General features: G+C 57.8%; 1 protein-coding gene across 15 annotated transcripts in view; it reads left to right on the forward strand.

Annotated features, from left to right (window-relative positions):
- Positions 1 to 19504, forward strand: part of LOC308178479 (ankyrin repeat and fibronectin type-III domain-containing protein 1-like) — a 194196-nt gene that overhangs the window by 117079 nt on the left and 57613 nt on the right. For 14 of the 15 annotated variants that reach the window (XM_080557169.1, XM_080557188.1, XM_080557187.1 and 11 more), the window contains one exon: positions 18742 to 18782. In XM_080557169.1, coding sequence (XP_080413295.1) covers positions 18742 to 18782 — 41 coding nt within the window. Of the gene's footprint in view, positions 1 to 5263; positions 5499 to 18741; positions 18783 to 19504 lie in introns of those variants that run through there. The other variant, XM_080557174.1, reaches the window with a different exon arrangement.

Genomic DNA, 19504 nt, shown 5'->3' on the forward strand with positions numbered 1-19504 from the left:
AGCGCTGCCACGGGGAAGTGCTTTCTTAGACGCGAAGAATTAACCTGCAGAACTTGCTGCTGCACGGTATCTTCAAAGCCAATTCATCAGCTGGTGTCAGAGAAGGTTGAGACTCGTTTGTGGATGATATGATCAGAAAGAGTCACTTGAGGCTCAGCGTTTGTTTCTAGGGTATGTTCATGTTCATGTTTCAGGGCAGCCCAGCAGCTGACCCCGTTTCCCAATCTGAGTTTCTCATCTCTCTCTCTGCTCCATGAAGTCAGGTTCTTCTCCCTCGTTTCTCCAAGCACAAGTGATAGCCCTGTGCTCTGTACCAGCTGAGTTCTTACCAGATTGCAAAGCATGTAGGTTGTCGGTAAATGAGGGTCTTAAAAGGGCTCGAGACACGCCATCACAGCTGTTCTGCAGCAACATTAAAGAGGAGGTCACTGCAGCAGTCTGAGCGCAGGAGCCTTTTGTTTTATGATAAGGTTTACAATTTGTTTTGCGAGGCTCCGTTTGTAGTTGTTATTTGCATCGGTGACACACTGCTGCATTGCAGGAGCTGTTTTGGGGTGGGAAATGGGGGCTGACGCTCTTGGGAAGAGTAGCTGTGGCTTTTCTCAGTAGGGAGCAGCGGTTTGGGTCCTAAAGAAGGAGATGGTCCCCTGCCCCGAGACCAAAGCTGCTCAGTCAGTTGCAGTTTTTCTCCCAGCCAGGGTTGCACGTTTAAAACAGTAAGTGCAGAGGTGGCAGCTCGCAGACACAAAGCGTGCTGTCGCTGCAGAGTACCTGGCCCGTGCTGACGGCGGAGCGAGGGTTTGATTTCTGGGCTGTCTGGCGGGGGGCACAGCTGTGCAGGGGAAGGCTGGTGAAAAGCTGGAGCAGAGCCTGTCTTTTCTGGGACTCTGTGGGTAGTCCTATTAGCTTTCTTACAGTAGCACCGCTTTATAATTTCTCAGTGCTACTGCGTTTCATAGGCCGTAACTTTTAATTTCTCCCCTTGTTAACCTGCACAGCAGTACTGACTCAGTGCTGGAACAATATGTTAGGCAGTCAGTAAAAGCAGTGATTCATGCTGGCTGCTGGATGGGATGAGCCCTTCTTCTGTGCTCGCTTATTAATTTCTCCTAGCGCATGAGTCAGGCTCCCCGCACCCCCGGGCAGGGAAGCAGCCGTGGGGTCTTTGAAGCGAGGAGCCGGGCAGGGGCCGGGGGGAGGCCGGCGGCTCCTGGTGGGGCCGTGCTGATCCCAGCGGGCACCAGCTGCCGTGGGCTCTGCAGCGCACTGGTGTTGGCCCAGGGGACATCGCCCCGCTGGCACCCACGGCACCGCTGGGCAGACCCCGCGTAGCAGCAGTCCCGGTGGCATCTCCCCTGGTGCGTGGCACAGGGCTGGGAGCCCTTTCCCACCCCGGCACCGCCACCCAGCCCGCAGGCCGTGCTCTTGTGCCCACGACGGCACCAGGATGGGTCTCTCCCATCTTCCTGGCACTGCTGCGGTAGAGGAATCTCTTCCAGAAGGACGCGCTGGAAGCTGTGCCGGTGGGGTGTCCTCGCTGTGGGCGTCCCGTGCAGATCCCGGCAGGATGCGGAGGTCTTTGCCTGCCTGCCTTTGTGCAAAATGAGGTCGAATCAGTTCCTGTGCGTGGATGCAGAGCTGCCTGGTCACCGCCTCATCCACCCAGCCAAGAAACCTCCCTTCTCAGAGTCGTCCTGTCTGCGGACTTGCCCTCCTCCACCAGCGGGTGGGCGCCTGGGCAGCCCAGCCCTGCCCGTGCCGGGCTGCTGGGGTGGGCTGGGGGCCCCGGGGCACCAGACAGCTTCTTGCCCACGGAGGGGCACCATGGCCCAACCCAGTGGGGGTTCGCCCCCTCTTCTCTCATTTTGTTCTCTGCCCTCTGCCAGCAGACAGAGTCCACCCCGCCTTGGCAGCCTCCGTGTTCATCCTCAGCCCCCGAAAACGCAGCTACAAGCCCTCTAATCTGAACAGGCTGGGGCAGAGGAAAGCCATTGCCATCAGGACAATTCTCTGTGTGTGGTTCCCATTTCTTTCAGAATTATTTCCTCTGGGTCCCTGTCTCTGTTGTTGCTCGCTCCTTGGCTCAGCTTTCTGGGAGCATCCAGCATTTACCTTTTTGCGAACAGGGGCTTTGGGGGACTGTAACTGCATTGTGTGTGTCAATTAGGAAAACACCCTCAGGAATTTCCTTCCCGATGCTGCCTAGCTCTACAATAACCTCTGTCTCTGTGTCTGCCGGCTCCCCAGAGCCTGTCCCGCCAATGCAAACCGAGGGGAGACGGGAGCAGGCTGAGCGCTGCAGACTCGTCGAGCTTCTGTTCCAGCTCCCTCCGAGGGCAGAGCCCCATCTCGTTTCCCCTGCTCCCGCGTGTCTCTCTCCCTCCCTGTGTGCTGGAGTTTGGAGTTGTTTTGGAAACCGCTGCCACTCCGGCCTGACGTCACGCGGGTTTGTAGTATCTCTGTCTCCATCCTAGTTAGGCGCTTCCTGTTCTCTGTCTCTCTCGCTGGCTCGCCTGGCTTGTCTACGCTCTTTCTTCTCCTCCACAATTCCCCAGGGATTTCTTTTCAACTTTTTTTTTTTTTTCTTTTCTTCCTGCATCTCTTAACACAGCAGTCTTTTCTTCCCTTTCCCCTATTTCTTCTTTCTTGAGTTTCCTGCTTTCCCCTGCTCTCCAAAGAGAGGGCTCCCAGTTCAGACGGGGTCAGGCGCCCAGCCCCAGAGCCCCAGCGCGGGCGGGGGGCCCGCAGCCCCCACCGGGGCCGTGCTCCCGGCTGCCAGGGCTCGGCCATCAGGCAGGGGCCGGTGTCTTCTGCTGCCTCTGTGCCAGCAGCGGAGCTCAGGCTGAGCCTGCTCTCCTTCCCCGGCTCCCCTTTAAGCACCTCATCTCCTCCTGCGTCTTTTTCACTGCAGATCTGTGCCTTTTCCCGTCCCGTCTCCGCAGCCGAGCTCTCGGCTGTCCCTGTCCTCGCTCCTGCAGGCCCAGCAGCTCCGTCCCTGTCCCCCGCGAGGCCCCCAGGCCCTTCGCCAGCCCTAGGGCTCCCCATCCCCTGTGACCACTGCAATAACCAGCCCTGTCGCTTCCTGCTCGGGCTTGGGGAACAGCATATGCAAGGTTTAATCATGACTCTCCAGTGAGTGTTTACTGAGCACGAACAAAATATGATGAATTTCTTTAATTTCTTCCCTTGCAACAGCCACAATGCTGTCTGATTTGCAAGCAGGCTTCCCCGGGGCCCGCTGTCGGCCCTGCTCACCTTCCTGCTGCCCGCACATCGCAGCCTGGGCAGCAAGGTGCCATGCTTTCATGCCATCGCGATGCTGTTTTCAGACCCAGGCTGCTTGTTTTCCACCCTTGGCTGTGCCCGTGGCTCGCCAGGTCATTTAATCCCTGGCGTATCCTTTTTTTATGTTGTTGTTTGGGCAAAAGTTGTTTTCAGGCAGTGAGTGTCTCTTAATACGTGAAGATGCAATGCCTGGTGGGGGAGCCCCGATGCAGATCGGAGGCTTTAAAACAAATTCCTGTTAGGCTTTCGGCTGCTGGTGGGGTCTGCGTAGGAGCCTACGCTCCCACTCCCCTCCTTGCTGTGCAGGACCCCACTGCCATGCCCCGCAGAGACAAAGGCCCCTCTTGTGCTGGAGCCCGTGGGGACGAAGGCTGCACGGGGTCAGGTTGGCTCCCGGGGAGGGAGGTGCTTGCCTGGATCTTTCCCCATGCATCGATAAATACCCCTCGTGTTCCTTTATCCCAGTTCAGGCGGTTCTTCCACCCCATCACCCTGCACAGAGATGCATGCGTGGTTTATCTCGCAGTGACTCTCGCCGTCGGTGCATGGTGCTTAGTGACCCCTGCCAGGAGGGTCAGTGATATTCGGGTGCTTTTCTCTTACCACAAGCTTGGGCTGGACCAGAAGCCCCGGCATCCTCCCAGGGCGCATCGTGCCTGTGAACGAAACTGCCAGAGCAGCAGCAGGGGAGGAAGGCCTGCTTCGTCTCTGCTGCCCCTGACGGCGTTGTGGTGGGCGCACGGGGCTGGGGTCACTGCTGTGGCGGTGCTTAGCAGACTGACTATGGGAGCAGGAGGACACTGGACCCTGCTTAGGACACGAACCCTTCCTCGGTTCGGGGGCTGCAGTCCCCAACGAGGAGGACAGCTACCGCACGTTCACAGTGAGCATTAATGTCACGGGGCTGGTGCTGCTGGGCACAGGTGGGAGCAGCACGGCCAGCGAGGGAGGAGTTGGTAAGTGCATCAGCTCCTGTGGGACAGAGGGAAGAAACCAGCGAAAAGGGAAATTATCGCTTTCGGAATATGGAGCAGTTTGGGGAGAGGAGCTGTAAACTCACCGTACCCTGTACAGTCAGTGCCCACAGCGAGTCGCCCGGCTGGCTCTCCGCAGGGGCTTGCAGGGCTTTCATGAGCCTTGGCCCCGGGAGCTCGGAGGTGGGCGAGCATTTAGGGAGAGCCATTAGGGAGTGCTGTCAGCACCCCTGACACCGCGGGGCGCTGGGCCAGGCGCTGTGCTGGTGCCCGGGGGGGTCTCTGCCTGGCGCACAGCGCTCGTTGGGGATCGCTCTCGCGGCGCCGTGCTGCCGGTGCTGTGGGATGGGTGCTGTGGGATGGGTGCTGTGGGGTGCTCCTTTCCAGGCAGCAGAAAGCAGGGGAAGATAAACCCGCGTCTGAGCCAAGACATTTCCATGGAAATTGCCTCCAGGTCTGTGATTGCCACCTCACCTGGGGCAGCCGGAGAGGCCTGTAATCTGGGGAGAGGCTGTGGGCGGCCGGATGGGAATCTGGGGACAGGCGGCTGCTCTGCCGGCAGGGAGGGGAGGAAGACGAGGACGAGGTGGAGTAGGTGAAGGAAGCAGGAGCCCCTGTGCAGCCCTGAGCGTTGTGGAGATGGTGAGCGATTTAATACCTTGCGGTGCTGGAGCTAGGGGGTACCCCAATAGATTAGCAGGGAAAAGGCTAACACGAATCAAAGGCAGTCACTTTTTCGGGTTGTGGCTCTGGCTGTGGTGGAGGCCAGGAGGGTGAATGGGCTCAGAAAGGCAGAGGACGAAGGAGGGGAGGGTTGGGCCTGGGGGGGCTGCTGGAGCAGGCAGTGGTGCCCGGAGCGCTCTGTGCTGAGGGTGCGCGCAGGAGGGACCTGGGCAGCGTCCGCTGGGCAGGCTGTCGGTCCAGCCCAGGGTGCTACCCCGGTTTTGGAGGCTCCCCAGCGCAGCCTTCTTGGGGACAGGAGCTCGTGGGACGGGGTGAGCCTGAGGATGCGGGTGGGAGCTGCCAGGCAAGCCAGGGCGGGGGCCAGGGCTTAGGTGCACCGGGCAGGGCCGTGGGCGGCAGGCGGAGGGGCGGATCCTGCCCGGCACTAAAAACCCCGGCAGCTCGAGGCGTGCGCCTTCTGCACGCAGCATGTGTCACCTGCCGCCCGAGAGGCCGCTGTGCTTCGGCAAAGTGCTTCCGATATGCATCCCTTGCCAGGCACGGCCCTGCGTGAACGTGAGTCTGTTCTGCACGCCCGGCGCGTTGCGTGCCAGCGCCAGCTCTGCTGCGGTTGGGCTGGCAGGAGTTTTGCCAGAGACTGCAGCGCAGTCGGCGTTTCGCCTTCCTCTGCATCCCCGGGTGCGCGGGGACTGCTTCCGCACAGTCACTTGAGGGGCAGCCACCAGGGTCCTTGTGACACAGCTCTGGGACGTGGGGCACTCACATCCCTGTCGCCACGAGGAGATTCCTTGAATCTCCCTGATGGTGCGCTGAGAGCAGTCTGCGGGTCCCGACCGAGGAGGACGGGGGCTCAGGGGGCTTGGAGGGGCCCAGGCAGGGCGGAGAGCGGGCGGCGTGCTACAGGGCGGGTTTGCTTTCCAGCTCTGCTCTGCGCCCCGTGGCGTTGCACCTGGGTGTTTCTGGTTTTGAAGACCTGCAAAGCAGGGATGCTAGAGCTGCAGGCTCTGCAGAGCTGCACGTTTGTCCTGCCGAGAGAAAGCACTGCGTTTTTATAAAGGAGACCTGGATATTATGTCATCCCTTCTGTGCAAGGATTTTACCTGGGTTGTATCACGTCGCGAGTGTATGTTTTGTTGTCTTGGCTTCCTGAAGCCTTCCTGAAGCTTGTTTCTCAGCTGACCCTAGATAACAATCTCGGTGGCAATAGGTTTGTTCTGAGTTGTGCAGCACGGTGCTTTTCCAGGCGGAAAGGGTGAAAGCTCTGCCTGCGTGCGGTCTCTGCGCACAGCCGCCACCGGCCTGGGATGTGGTGGTGCGTAACGCGGCGTTACACCGTGAGACCTGCCTGCCTCTTGGCTGCTGCTCCGGGAGAATGCCATCTTCTGAAGCGGAGAGTGAACAAAACGGCTGTGGCCTTGACGGCTTCTGTAACATCGCTGGCCCGCTGCCCGCGTGTCGTGGTGTCTGGGCTCTGCCACGAGGCGCGGGGCTGCTGCCCCGTGGCGTGGGTGCGCCAGACCCGCACCCCAGGAGGCTGGGCTCGGGCAGGGTGCAGGGCGCTGCCCCGTGCCTGCTGCGTGGCGTGGACGCTGCGGGTACGTGCTCTGTCTGTCACATTTCAAAGAAATTCAGAGGAGCTTCCAAGTGCTGATGGGTTCATCCGTTTTTGGTTTTCAGTCTCATTTCTCCGCGTAAAGCTCATTCATGCCATGACGCTGAATCCAGAAAGGGGTGGAAGGTGGATGCTGTGTCGTCCATACTCTTTTATTGTCTGTGCTGACAGCCATAATGCCAGAAAAACAAATTTTTCTTTTCTGTGTTTGTTTGATCTGCTGCAGTAACAGCATGCGGAGCTTGCACAGCCCTCCACCTCCCAGAGCGCTGCGTGAACATGACGTGCGTGTTCTTGCCACGAGTAAATAGCATTTGAGGAGCAAAAAGAATAAAGGAGAGGTTAGTTTGTTATTCTTTGTGATATATGAAAGAACTATCAGCTCCATCCTGAAATCATGATTCCCTGGGTATTCATGGGACATGGTGAAGGAATGCATCCTGCAGGATTTTTTCACTTGGAACAACTATTTGGCTCTTCTGGGCCTGAAAAGTTTAACTTCGGTTGAGTAACAAATTCATGTAGTCTATTAGTCACTGTCTGGCGTGAATGGAAACACTTAGCTGACCTGGTTTATCTGCGCCTCCATCTCCATGGCTTGGACTGGTCTCCTTGCTGGCTACTGGGTGCCGTCCAGCACGCTCGCTGCAGGGCTGTTTGTGCGGCTGCTGCTCCTCGCTGTGGCCTCGCGAACAAGCCGGGGTGGTTTCTGGAGGAGCAGTTGTCTTTTATTAGACTGGCAGAGGTGGAGAAAAGAAGCAATTTCCTCCTCGGGCTTCTGCTTTGGACCAGCGAAAAGGGGGCTCCTTGCTGGGGCTGTTTTTGCAGCCGGGGTTGGATCTGGTAGCAGATGAGTGCTCTCCTGCCTCTGTTGTGCTCCCCCCGTCCATCTCTTCCCACCAGGAAAAGGACTGGGCACGGTCCCTGCCGAGCGCTGCGTGTCGTTGAGCTGGCGCGGGGAGCCTGCGTGTTGCAGGGCTCTGGCCGCGGGCTGCATCGGGACGGGAGACGTGCGCGCAGGATCCAGGCTCGGTCTGACCACGCCGCACGTGCAGAAATCTGTGAAAATCGAAGATTTTGCCCACTTCAGATGTAACGCACAGTGTGCGCAGGGTAAGGAGCAGGGCCGCTGGTGCACGCGAGTGCTGGTACCCGTACGGCAGCGCCCTGCGTGCCCGCCCTGGCGCCCGCATGCCCCAGCTCTGTAGGCAGCACGGTGGGGTCGGGGCTGATGCAGGCACCCGGAGCCACGAGGATCCCTACGCTCATAGCACGGCCGGCAGAGCCCAGGCTCCAGCCTCGCGCCCTGGGAAAGCTGCTCTGAACCGTCCCCATCCCTCAGCTGCACACTGGTGCAGGGGAGCCCTGGAAAAGCTGATCAGAAACACAGCTAATTTAAAAAACCCCGACCAAGAGCTGTTTTTTTCCAGCGCTGGCCAAGAAACGTGACACTGAACAAATAGGAGAAAATAAAACAAAAATAAAATTCACATTGGATCTAGAAATGGCCTTTTAATTTGCAGAATCGATGATGTCTGCGTGCAGAAGCCTTAATTTCAGATCCGGTCTTTAAATGCAAATGTCACTTTAAATAGATATTCCTGCGCGCACGTTCTGGTGCCTTTTGCCATGTAGTTAATGGATTGCTCTCCCTGTTAGTACATTCTTGTCTCATTTTGTATCCCCATACATTAAATTGATAGTTTGGGGGATTATTGCTCGTTCCAAGATTACATGGGTGGAGTCCCCTTTATATGGCTATGCTGGTATGTAGTGAATTTGAATTGGCACAGCAGAAAACTTGAAAATTTGGAACAGATAACTGTCTCCTATCTTTATATGGGAACATCAGAGTTTCTAGCTTTATTCTGGGGTTCTTGCCATTCCAAATATAATTTATTCTTTTATATAACTGTTTTCATATGATACACTCTTCAGAGTGGATAATGGTTTGGGGAGGAATATAATCCTTTTTTTTTCTTTTCCCCTCCAAGGCTGTCTTCCCAATTAATGAGATTGAGAACACATTCCAAAAATCTATTTTCCCCTCTGGGCTTTTTATAATGCGCTCGAATTATTCTGTAGTGTGTCTTGTGCTTCCTTTATGGAGTTTGATGCCTAAATAGTTGGTGGTGGTTGGACGGCTGGAGCCCGTGTAAGCGCTTAGTGCCGGGAGTCCCTGCGATGCTGGGCGGCACGTGCCCGGCCGTCCCGCAGCTCTGACCCCCTCTGAGGGACCCTGGGGTGTCCTGGTGAGCCCCAGGACGTCCTTCCCAGAGCCTCAGGGTGGCGAGGGGCGTTCCTAGAGCTGTGTGTGGAGCTTGGGGGGTTTCCCGGACTTTTCGGACTTAGGGTCTCACCTGTAACGCGCATCAGTAATGTTGCCATGCATTTCTCTCTGTTTGAACGATTTTGGGAGTGTCTGCTTTGCCTAAGAATGCATCCGATGAGCAGCCCGGGCTTTCCGCCCAGCTCTGCCCTCGGTGGCAGCCGGCATTGCCTTCTGGTGGTGCGTGTCTCCCAGCTTTCTGTGATGGTGCTGCAGGAGGCAAATTCAGCCTAAAACCAACACAGCTGAGCCACCGGTGACCGGGGTCACTGTGCCATGTGGGCTCGCCCTGGCTCCCCCGGGCACCCATAAATCACAGAATCACAGAATATCCCAAGTTGGGAGGGACCCGTAAGGATCATCGAGTCCAACTCCCGGCACCACACAGGTCTACCCAAAATTTTAGACCACGTGACAGTGCACAGTCCAAACGCTTCTTAAACTCCAACAGGCTTGGTGCCCTGACTGCGTCCCTGGGGCCACCTGCACTGTCAGCAGGGCTGCAGGCGAGGAGGAGGAGGCTGGAAGCGGGGCTTGGCGTGCCCGGGAAGCCAGAGTCTGCAGGGGCAAGGGTGATGTGCATGGAGGGGCTGAAGGAGCGTGGGCATTGGCATCGGCTCCCAAAAGCCTGTAACGTATTAATTCTGGAGAGCTTTACAACTCCAGAATGGTTTGGCTGATACGCCTCAAGCCCTGGCTTTGAAAGAATCACTTTGGTTTGAGACTGGAGATGCAGATTTTTTTTTTGCCTGGTGGAGTTATCTCTATGAAGTAAGGGTCCGTGAGAAAAGGATGCTCAGCACGGCCTGGTGGCTCGCTCCGGGCCACCGAGGAGGAGGAGGCCAGCTGCAAGAAGCACCGTTGTTTCCCGGCGTGCCTGTCATTTTGCAAGCAGCTCTGGCCTTTCCACAGGGTCTCAGCAACTCAAGAGCGCGCTGCGGTCTTGTTTGCATCATGCCACGAAGGATGGGCACGGGGCCAGCTGTCGGCAGCCAGGTTCCCAGAAGTGAGGGTTTGTATTTACATATTTTGACTCAGACATTGTATAACCCCTGGGAGCCACTTTCTGGGCCAAAATAATGAGAGACCTGTTCTCTGATGGTGTTTCAAGCTCTGGTTGGACGGTGTCCCATGTGAGGGCTGGGTTTTGCTTGGTCCCCAACTGGCGGCCTGGTTCACGTTGCTGCAGGTCCTGCATGTGCAGGGTTATTAATAGCTCGCCAGGGGTGCAGCTTGGCCGGATCCTCTCCCTTCTCCAGGTGTGTTACTAAAGCAGTGACTTCATGGCCGAGCGCACCGCGCTGGGTGGCCTCAATCCTGGTCTCCGGGGCAAAGCCTGCGTGCTCGGACAGGGGACCCTCGTGCTGGGCTCTGCTGGTGCTTGGGGGCTTGTCCCCGCTGAGGGCTGGTGGAAGATGGGGTATTTCTTTGCCGTTTGGATCTCAAGGTTCTCCTGGTGGCTGCTGGAAGCTGGAGCTGCTCCTGGCCTTGTGCCTTCCTTGGTGGCACCACTGGGCACATGGGGCTGAGCTTGGTTTCAGCTCAGCCTGCAGAACTGCTCCAAGGGATCCTAAAGGCCAGTTCTTTCTTACGAAGCTGAACACTCATCCTCCTAGCCCCAAGACAGCAGCACCCATGGGTGGTGATGCTGTTGGTACAACCAGAGCCCGCTTCGATGCAGTTGACCCAACAGCCATGGCCAGGGGGAAAGCAAGGGAGATGCAGAGGTCTGCACGAGGAGAGGTGGGCTGCCCGGGAGGCATCCTACTCCTGCGGGGACAGGGCTGGGTACGGGGCGGCGAGGCTGCTGCCCTGGGAAGGGAACTCGTGGGGAGTCAGGGCCCTGGTGGGCTTCTCCCTGGGGAGCATCATCCTCGCGGTGCCCCCCTGCTGCCCCGCACAGGCACCCTGCACGCGGCGGGGGAACATCCATCGCCAGCCCCAGCTGCAGCCCCGGGGTCACCGGCGTCCCGGGAGCGTGCGGCTGATGGAGAGGAGCAGGCAGCGGGGCGGGAGCCCAGTCATTTGCCTCCCGCACTATAATTAGCTGGGTTGGCGGGCAGACCTGCTGTCAGGATGAATGACACACAGCACGGCTACAGGGATTGCGACGCAGCGTTTAAAGTATATGCTGGAGAACAGGGTGTAATTAACTGCAGGGCCGTGGAGCTGAGAGCTGACTACACGGCTTCCAGCCTTTTGTATTTCCTTTTTTTTTTTTTTTCCTTTCAGTGATGAAATATGTAACTTCACCTACAAACCGGCATAAACACGCGCGAGCTCATAAGCCCGGAGATAAAAATACCAGGCAGTGCATTCATGCGACACTAAAGATCAGGCAGCTGACCCCCCCCGAAAGGAAGCAAAAGAGAAACCCAGGTTCTGGTGGCAATGCTGGCTCAGCCTCGCTGCACCCCCATGCACTGTGCTGAGGGCTTTCTGGTATAAATAGTAACACATTCATCCGCACATCTAGGCCCTGATTCTGCAAACACTTAAGCCCAAGCATAGCTCTTTCCCGACGTGCTTAAAGTTGCAGTAATAGTTTGCAGGCTGTAATCAAGAAAGAAAGAAAGAAAGAAAAAAAAAAGGTAGAAAATAGCACATGCGCAGCATGCTGTTTGTAACAGCTATCAGCTGCTTGTTAGAGCTCCTGTCTGCTGCTCCTCCTGCAGCTCCTTCCCCACCTAATTAAGGGCCCGATGAATGCAAACACGGAGAGAGGGTGCCCGTGCCTGTGCGAGTGTCACCCTGCGTGCTGTTGAGCTCGCGGAGTTTACGAGCTCCAGTGGTTTTGGCAGCGACTTTACAAGTTTTGTGATGCAGAGAAACTCTCCTGTGAAGCAGCAGCAAGTGGATGCCTCCCGGTCCGTGTCAGCAGAGCTCGCGGAATCCCTTCGAAAAGAGAAACTTGTCGATAAAGAGGCTGTGCATCCACGCACGTGGGTGTACGCATCAGTTAATTCCACAGGCATCTAGCAGCACCGTACGAGTACAGCGAAACCTTTCGTGGCTGAGCACTGTAAAGAAATAAGAAATGCTTTGAAGCTCCGGTCGGTGTTAGCGTGGGGTAGGAGCTGCGGGTGAGCAGCCCCGCCGGGGAGGTCAGGGGGTCTGGGAAGGGGCCGGGGGTACGGGGCAGGCGGGGAGACAGCGGGGGGGACAGGACAGGCTCCGGCTCGGTGCAGGGGCTGGAGCGAGGAGTGGAAATGGACGTGTTTGTTGTGGGGTGGCTGTGTTGGCAGATGCTCGTTAGCAGGCTTGGTTTTTCTCCCTGTAGGAAGGCAGGCTCAGGAAGGAGCCCGTCCTCGTTGCCCGGGTTGAGCAGAGGAAGGTTTTGTGCCGCACCGAGCCCAGTTGCGTGCACTTAATTGCCTGGTGTAACGAAGGCAAGGGAGGAGCGTGTGAGGCTGCAGGGCTGTGCCAGTACGGCTAATGGTGCTGACACTTGGGCCCCTTCCTCCTCGGTCCAACCTGCATCTGCTCCTCTGTGCGGTGCCCCTGCAGCGCCTGGGAGGACGCGGGGAGCTCCTCCAGCCTTCCGGGCACGGGTTGTGCTGCTCTGCCCTGCTCCGGAGGCCCTGGAGTACTTCAAGGCACCTCACTTGCATAGCCATGTTTCCCTTCCCCGTTTCCCCAAAGTGGTCTAAAATCAATTTTCTCAAGTTTTTGACATATTTTTCACCTTGCATCGCAGTCAAAGCGGGGACAACTCGAGTATGTGTCTGTCCAACCCGGCGCGTGTGTGTGAATCAGCAGTCTGCAGGTAAATGTAGTGGCTGGGTCGGGCTTGTGCTCGAGAGCAGAGCTGGGACGTGCTGGATGCTGAACAGTGAGGTTTTGGGAACATCAGCATCCCCCGGCTGGGTCGGTCCCTGCAGGAGGCAGGGTCATGGTGGTGCAAGGCCGGGGCTTGAGCTGGGGCTGCTGTCACGCACATCCCCGTGCCCGCCAGTGCTTGGGGGCTGCCTCTGCCTAAACGGGTCCTCCAAGAGACCAGGGCCTCCACGAGGCACGCGTCCTCCTCCTTCCCGCTGCTCTCTCTGTCCCACCACACGTGGCCTGGCCTGTGCCCTCCCCTGCCACCAGATTTTGGGGCTAAGGTACCGGATTTTGTGCCGCAGGTGGGTCATGCTGAGCGATGGGCTGCTCTGGGGGGGGTCGGCCCTCGCGCAGAGGGGTGCTGTTAGCAAGGACGGGTGGACAAAACCTCCAAGCAATCCTCTCGCATCCCAGTGCTCTGAATTTTCTTGCCCTGCCGACAGTCAGGCATTGACTCCCGATTAGTCATAAATGCAGCATGCTGCAGATACGCCGAGCTTGACTAATGGCTGTGTTTGAAAGCAGAACCGCCAGGATCTCACTGGGGGGGGGACAGGCAGCGCAGCCACGGCCCCCAGTGCACCCTGCCCTGCCTCGGGGCCGAGCAGCTGCCCGCTGCGCCCAAATCCCACAGCAGCCAGCCTGTCCCCTCCCAGGACCTCAGGCACGGGGTGGGAGCTGCAGCATCGCTGCCCGTGCGGGTGCAGCAGGTGAGGAGGTTTGTGGAGGGCAGCTTTGCAGCGTGGACTTCGGCCCACAAGTTTCTTTCCCTGCTCTTCTAGCAGGGAAAAATAACTCAACCCTTGGTTTTTGCCTCCTGTTTGTGTGGGCATTGATTATTCTGGGAGTTACTGCGCTAGAGTTTATTGGAACGACTCAGAAAGCTGCCACCTGCAAGCAGCTGCCTGTCTTTGGGGATTATTTTGGTGTCGTTTCTAAACAATTGCATGAGGCTTCTTCAGCCTCGCTAATAACTTCGCTCTCCTAGGGACACTGCCCGGAAAAAGATGAGCTGAGATTACGCTTGGCAACATATTAGGAGAGTAAAAAGTACAAGAGGACTGATGTCTGCTGGCGTGAATAAACAGCTAATGCAAAACCTCTGCCTCAGCCCCTCCGTGAGCAACCTCGTTTGCACCGCCGTGTCTGTTACCTCCCCAGCTTGGCTGAATTTCCGAACTCGGTGCTGTCCTTTAAAGTGGTCTCATCTTCTGTGTCTGCGGCATGTTGAGCTAATTCTTGCTGGGGACCAGCAAGGCTGGCAGTAACTTGCAAAGTAGTTTCCTTAGTGCCTGAAATGTGACATTAAGAAAATAATTTCAGGCACTCAGCTGGGCCCTAGTTCTCCGAGGTTTGCAAAGGATTCGTGAAAGTGGTGGGTCATGGTTTAAACAAAAAGCCAAGTCCACGGATGCCTTTGACATTTTGTACAAAAGGTAGTATTTAAAAGGAGATTTTTGGGCAGCGCTGAAGCCAGCCAGGGTGCTGTGTTGTTTCCGTGGGGTTGCTCTGTCCTCTGGGTGAGGAGCATCGGGAAGAGCAGCGATGGGAAGGCCGCTGGGGAAGTGGGAGCAGGCAGGCGCCGGGGCTCCGCTGCCTTGCTGCTCTCTGCGTGTTGGTGCTACAGCCCCGGTGAGGGTCCAGGTGCTGCTGGTGTTGCTCCACTAGCCTGGGGGCTGCACTTTTGCAGGCAGGTTAAAAGCAACCTGCAAGTGGTGTTTTTTTTAAGAACCCAGGCATTATGGTGGTTCCTTTTTGGTAATAAAACCACTCTGATCTCTCAGTTCATCCTGTTACCTTCCTTTTGCCCTCTTACCATTCTAAGGCGCTTCTTGTGATGTTGCACTTTTGGAGGCAAGAGCAGAAGGGCTCTGAGCATCACGCAGAGAGGTCTTCTGTTCAAAACAAGCGCAGTCCCAGCCTGGGTCAGTTGTTCTTACGTGGGGAGGATTCTGGGGGTAATGGTAATGACCTTGGCCATGCTTGGGACAACACTTTCTTAATCATGTTGGCAGACAATCCCCCCGTCTTGGCAGGCTGCATCCTGGCCCAGGAGCTGTGGACGTGGTGCCAGCGTCCCGTTCTGCTGCTCCCTTGTTTTGCTGGGGCAATTTGCCGGGGCAGGAGGTTACCATCAGGGCCCATCCGCATTCAGAAGGGTGGGTGCCCCCGAGGCTCAGCCCCGCTGTTGAGCAGTGCCCCGGGGCACCGCTGCGCTCTGCAGGGCTTGTCCAGGCCAGTCATGGGTTCCCTCCTTCCCTGCACAGCCCCGCCAGGAGGTGCCGGGGGCTGCTTCTGCCCCCCAGGTGCCCCCAGGCTCGGTCCCCCCAGCCGTTCACCTCCGTGTGTCTCGGGAGGGAATGACGGAGATGGGCGCAAGCCTCGTTCAAGTATTTGTTTTAAAAATACATGCTGGAAAAAAAAAAAAAAAGGACTCTCTCCATTATTTCATTAAGGGATTTAAAACGTGCTTCCTAAACCCTGAGTCATCAATGAAGTGAGCAAACGAGAGGCAGCGCCGCGGCCCCGCTGGAGGGTGACTCACGCTGCGTGGGGAGGCTCGGAGCATGCGGGGGGCTCTTTGAACTCAGGGATGCTGCCACTCCCCTTGTCCCCCCGGGAAGGCTGGGGTCTCCCTGCAGCATCAGCAAGCCTCCCAGAGCCTCTGTGGCTCCCGGATTTATTTTGGTTGTGGAGCCGTCATGCCGCAGCCTCTGGAGACCCCAGCTATGCACTGATGTGCCTGAACCACCAGCAGATGACTCTCCTGGCAGCCAGTAGACCACCAGTAATAATGCAAGCACGAAGGCAGGCATTTGTTTTTTCATTGTATAACTGCACAGATAAAAGCCTCCATAGCCTGTATCGGTTCAGGAGGAGCTATCCTTCCTTCCAGAAGGCAAAGAAAAAAGTCAAGCCACCTTTTGCTCATTTTTGGGAGCTCTCTGCCTCTTCCAGTCCCCAGACACAGACAGGAAAAGAAGAGCTCTCCCTAGGTCCCTGTAAGGCCAGGAACTGTCCCCTTGGCACAGGTCTCCATGCCTTATCAGGTCAGCTTTCTAAAAGCCCATAGAAATACTGCTCTACCCCTCCCCTCTGGAGCTGGTTCAAACTCTGCTGAAGCTGAGTGCCAGGACGTTTTTCCTAAGATTCCGGCTTAGTGTTCCCTTCCTCTGCTTCACTCTGCTCTATTTCCTTACAGTGGTCTTTCCACCAAGTGCTCCTTCCCTCGACCACTTCTTTGCCATCGTCCCCTCCTGCGGCTGTCAGCCAAGACTGCCGTACTCTGTGCGGCGGGGCTGGGGCTGTCGCTGCCCCAGGGCGATGCTGCGGCCACCTCCAGCTGCCACTCACCCATCGATCGCATCTCTCGTAGAGGTGGTCAAAGCACGTCCTCACCCCTTGCGTGTGCTCAGCAGAAAGACCTGAAATGCAGTGGGAATTTTGCCTGGTTGCTGCGCGTGGTCCCTCTCTCTTCCGGGAAGAGAGGGATGAGGCAAAGGAATTGGGGAGGCTTGGGCACGGAGAGGGAAGAAAGAGCCTGAGGTCAGCCAGTGGGGTGGTGGTAGAGCCAGGAGCTGATCCACAGCTCTGGGCCTTGCTCCAGGCCTGATTCCTTGGACATGTTGCTGGAATTCTGCTTTCCCTCCTCGATAGCTATTTTCTTAATAAGGCTCAAAATCAGATGTTTTGGCTAGTCACTGCTACAATCGCTCCCCATTTTATTGTTTTGTTTTTCCTCTCTCCAAAGCTAGTGCCTCACCGTTTTATTCCAGCTCTCTAATACCCTCTCAGTTTTCTGTGACTTCTAAAACCCAGCTGCTCGACGAGCTCCCACCACCCCATCTCGGAGCCTGCCTGTGCAGCTCATCCTGCCCAGGGGCTTGCAGACGGGGCTGAGCGGCCGTGCCCATGGGGGCTCTTGCTGCTGGCCGTGGCCACTGGCTTTGCTCGCTCCTCGCCAGCTCCCTGCTGGCCCAGACCCGCTGAGGGCCTGGGGGGACACTGGGAGCCTCTCCTGCAGGGCTCAGCTGCGGCTGGGCTGGGGTTGGACTGCAGGATGCACATTCTCCATGTGTCGCTTGGAGGGTGCTGAGGAAGCTGCTTGCAGCTTCTCCTTAAATATCGCCAGCTCTCCGTGGTCCCTGCTGGCACAGGTATCTTATGAAGCTGAATTTGTTGTGGCTCGTGAACTGCGTTGTAGCCGTAGTTTGGGAACCGTCGCTCTGTGGTTTAGATGTCGAGTTTAAAGACGTAATGAAATATCTCGTGGGAGTGCTGTGCCAGAAAGAGTGGAGGTTCCTGAGGTGGGGGCTTGCTTGCAGCACTGCATCTGGGAGCGTGCCTGTTTTGATGGTGAAGTGGAGTGAGAATGAGGCAAGTGCTGGGCAGAGGCAGTGCAAGGACATTTCCCAAGGAAGACCACGAGGGTGGTGAAACAAACCGGCTGGCGAGGAGCCTCTGCCTGTGGGGAGGCTGGAGGAAGGCTCCGTGAGGAGGAGCACCGCAACATGAGGAAGAGACCTCAGCAAGAGACAAAGCCTCCTTGGGAAGCCATTTGCTCCGAGGGTGCAGCAGGACATGCTGTTGGCTTGCCTTTGCCCTGTGCCGTTACTGCCGGGCTCGTTTCCCATCACATGGAGCCTTTGCTGTCACCCCTTGCTGCCGTTGCTCCCCCCGAGCTTTCGCACGGCCTTCGGCACCCCAAAGGGCTGCCCCTTGTGCTCCAGCTCTGCCCCAGGCCAGGACTCAGGCACGTACGCATCCCGGGACGAGCATGAGGGCCGCGTACACCCAGCCCCATGCTCCTGGTGCCACCCACCCAAAGACGGGTGCCCCCCAGCCCCGGGGAGACACAGCCGGGGCACTGCCCGCTGGCCTGGCAGCCCCTGGGGGCCGTGGGGCGTTTTGGGCCCGGCTCAGCCCTGCCTGCTTAAAGCCGGGGCCTTCCTCCTCCGCTCCTCTGCCCCCGGGTGGGAGCAAGGCCTGAGGCGGGGGGGTGCTGGCAGGGGCAGCGTGGGGCTGGGACTGCTCCTGCGCCCCTGATTAGCATTCGGGCCCGCTGCTCCCCGCCGAAGCGGCGTTCGCCTTCGCCATTGCCTGGCAACCGCCGAGCAAAACTCCAGCAGGCAGCCGGCCCAGCCCCAGCGCTGCCCGCGAGCCGGCACACGTCTGTGGGGACTGGGACAACGGGGACGGTGCTGGGGCCACCCCGCGCTGCGGGCTGCTGCCCCCCATCCTGGCGGGGTGTGAGGTGAGGACTGTCCCCGAGAAGAGGACGAGGGGGAGGAGGAGACGGCCTTGCTGACACCCAGGTTTGGTGGGTCTGTCCGTCCACCCGGCCTGCCGCGAGCATCCTCCGTGTCCGGCGCAGCCTGCCCTCCTGCAGCCCTCGGGTGGCGGTGGCCCTTCCGTGCTCGGCCCAGCTCGCGGGGACCCGGCACGCCGGCAGCCCCCGGTGGGTGCCTGGGACGGTGTCAGACTTTCAGCAGATCGTGGTGGTGGCGGAGTTTGTGACATTTGCGCAGGTGCTAGCAAATGGGAGCCTCGGCGTGCGTCAGGCTGTCCCGGATAGGCTTTCATGTGCTTGGGGTCTGGTGTGGTTTTTCTTGGCAGAAGAATTTCATGGCCCTATCCCCAGGGAGTGGCTGTGGGGCTCGGGCTCTCCGCCGGCCCTGCACCCCATCCTGTTTCCAGCCACCCCACCTGATGCAAGGTGCCACACTTCTGCAAGCGGTGGCAGACCTGGACGTGCCTGGATCCACTGGGTTCAAACCTAACGCATCCTTGTACCCCTGCTTTGACTCTGTCCTGTCACAGCCCCAGCCGCCGGCGGGCTCTGCCCGCGGTGTGCTCAGTGGCTGCAGGTCCTGAGCTGCCTGCTGGGAGAGGCAGACGAAGGTGCCCCGAGCCTGCCTAGCCAGCCCCCACGCACCCATAGGCACAGCTTTGCCTGCTTGCCACACATCTTCATCAGTGAAACTTGCTTGGCAAAGGGTTAAAGAAACATATCTGTTTTGTCTTGTGTCTTGCAGAGCCTGGGGTCAGCAGACAAGAAGGACTTTTACCAGCCAAAGTAAGTGCCAGTAGCCGCGGTGAGTAATTGCGTGGAAATTCCCGGTTGGTCCATATTATCAAGCAGCTCTGTGGCTTACTAAGATTAGACATTTCAGCGTACAAGAATAGCTGCCGCAATTACACGAGTGAGGATAACAGTGGAAGGGCTGTCAATCGCTTTGGCTTCGGGGCATACGCAGATCATTAAATCAGGTCAGGAGGAGTCACGACAGCTTGGCTGAGCCTGGGGAGCAGAGCCGGGACCCGGCGGCCGGGCAGCGGGGATGCGGAGGTGACCTCTCCCACCTCTGGCTCCCTCTGCTCCTGGTTTGCACAGCTGCGCTGCTGTGGAGAGCTGAAGGGTTTCGTTCCGTGTCGCAACGGGCTGGTCTCGCGCATCTCCACAGCCCGTGCTTTGACATTGATGCCTGTCTTCCTCCGTCAGCTTAAGTGCAAATCGCGGTGAGCCGCAGGGGTGAGAGAGAAGGAGGAGGCTCTCTGGGGCCACCATATTCATGAACACAAACAAAGGATCTGCAAATCACCCCACCAACTCGAGCAGTTGGTGACTTAGTGTGTGCCCTTGGCCGTGGCTCTGAGCTAGCTGCGACAGTCCATAAGCGAGCGAGAGCAAGCGGAGCACTTACGGTGCTGTCGACCTCTGCGACCCGTATTGAAATGCAAACAGAGCTCGCTCTCTCGGGCCGGTTATGTTGTTGCACCCAGCACTTCCAGAGCCTT

Source organism: Anser brachyrhynchus (genome assembly GCF_964034855.1).
Source record: "Anser brachyrhynchus genome assembly, chromosome: 15".
In the NCBI taxonomy this organism is placed as follows: domain Eukaryota; kingdom Metazoa; phylum Chordata; class Aves; order Anseriformes; family Anatidae; genus Anser; species Anser brachyrhynchus.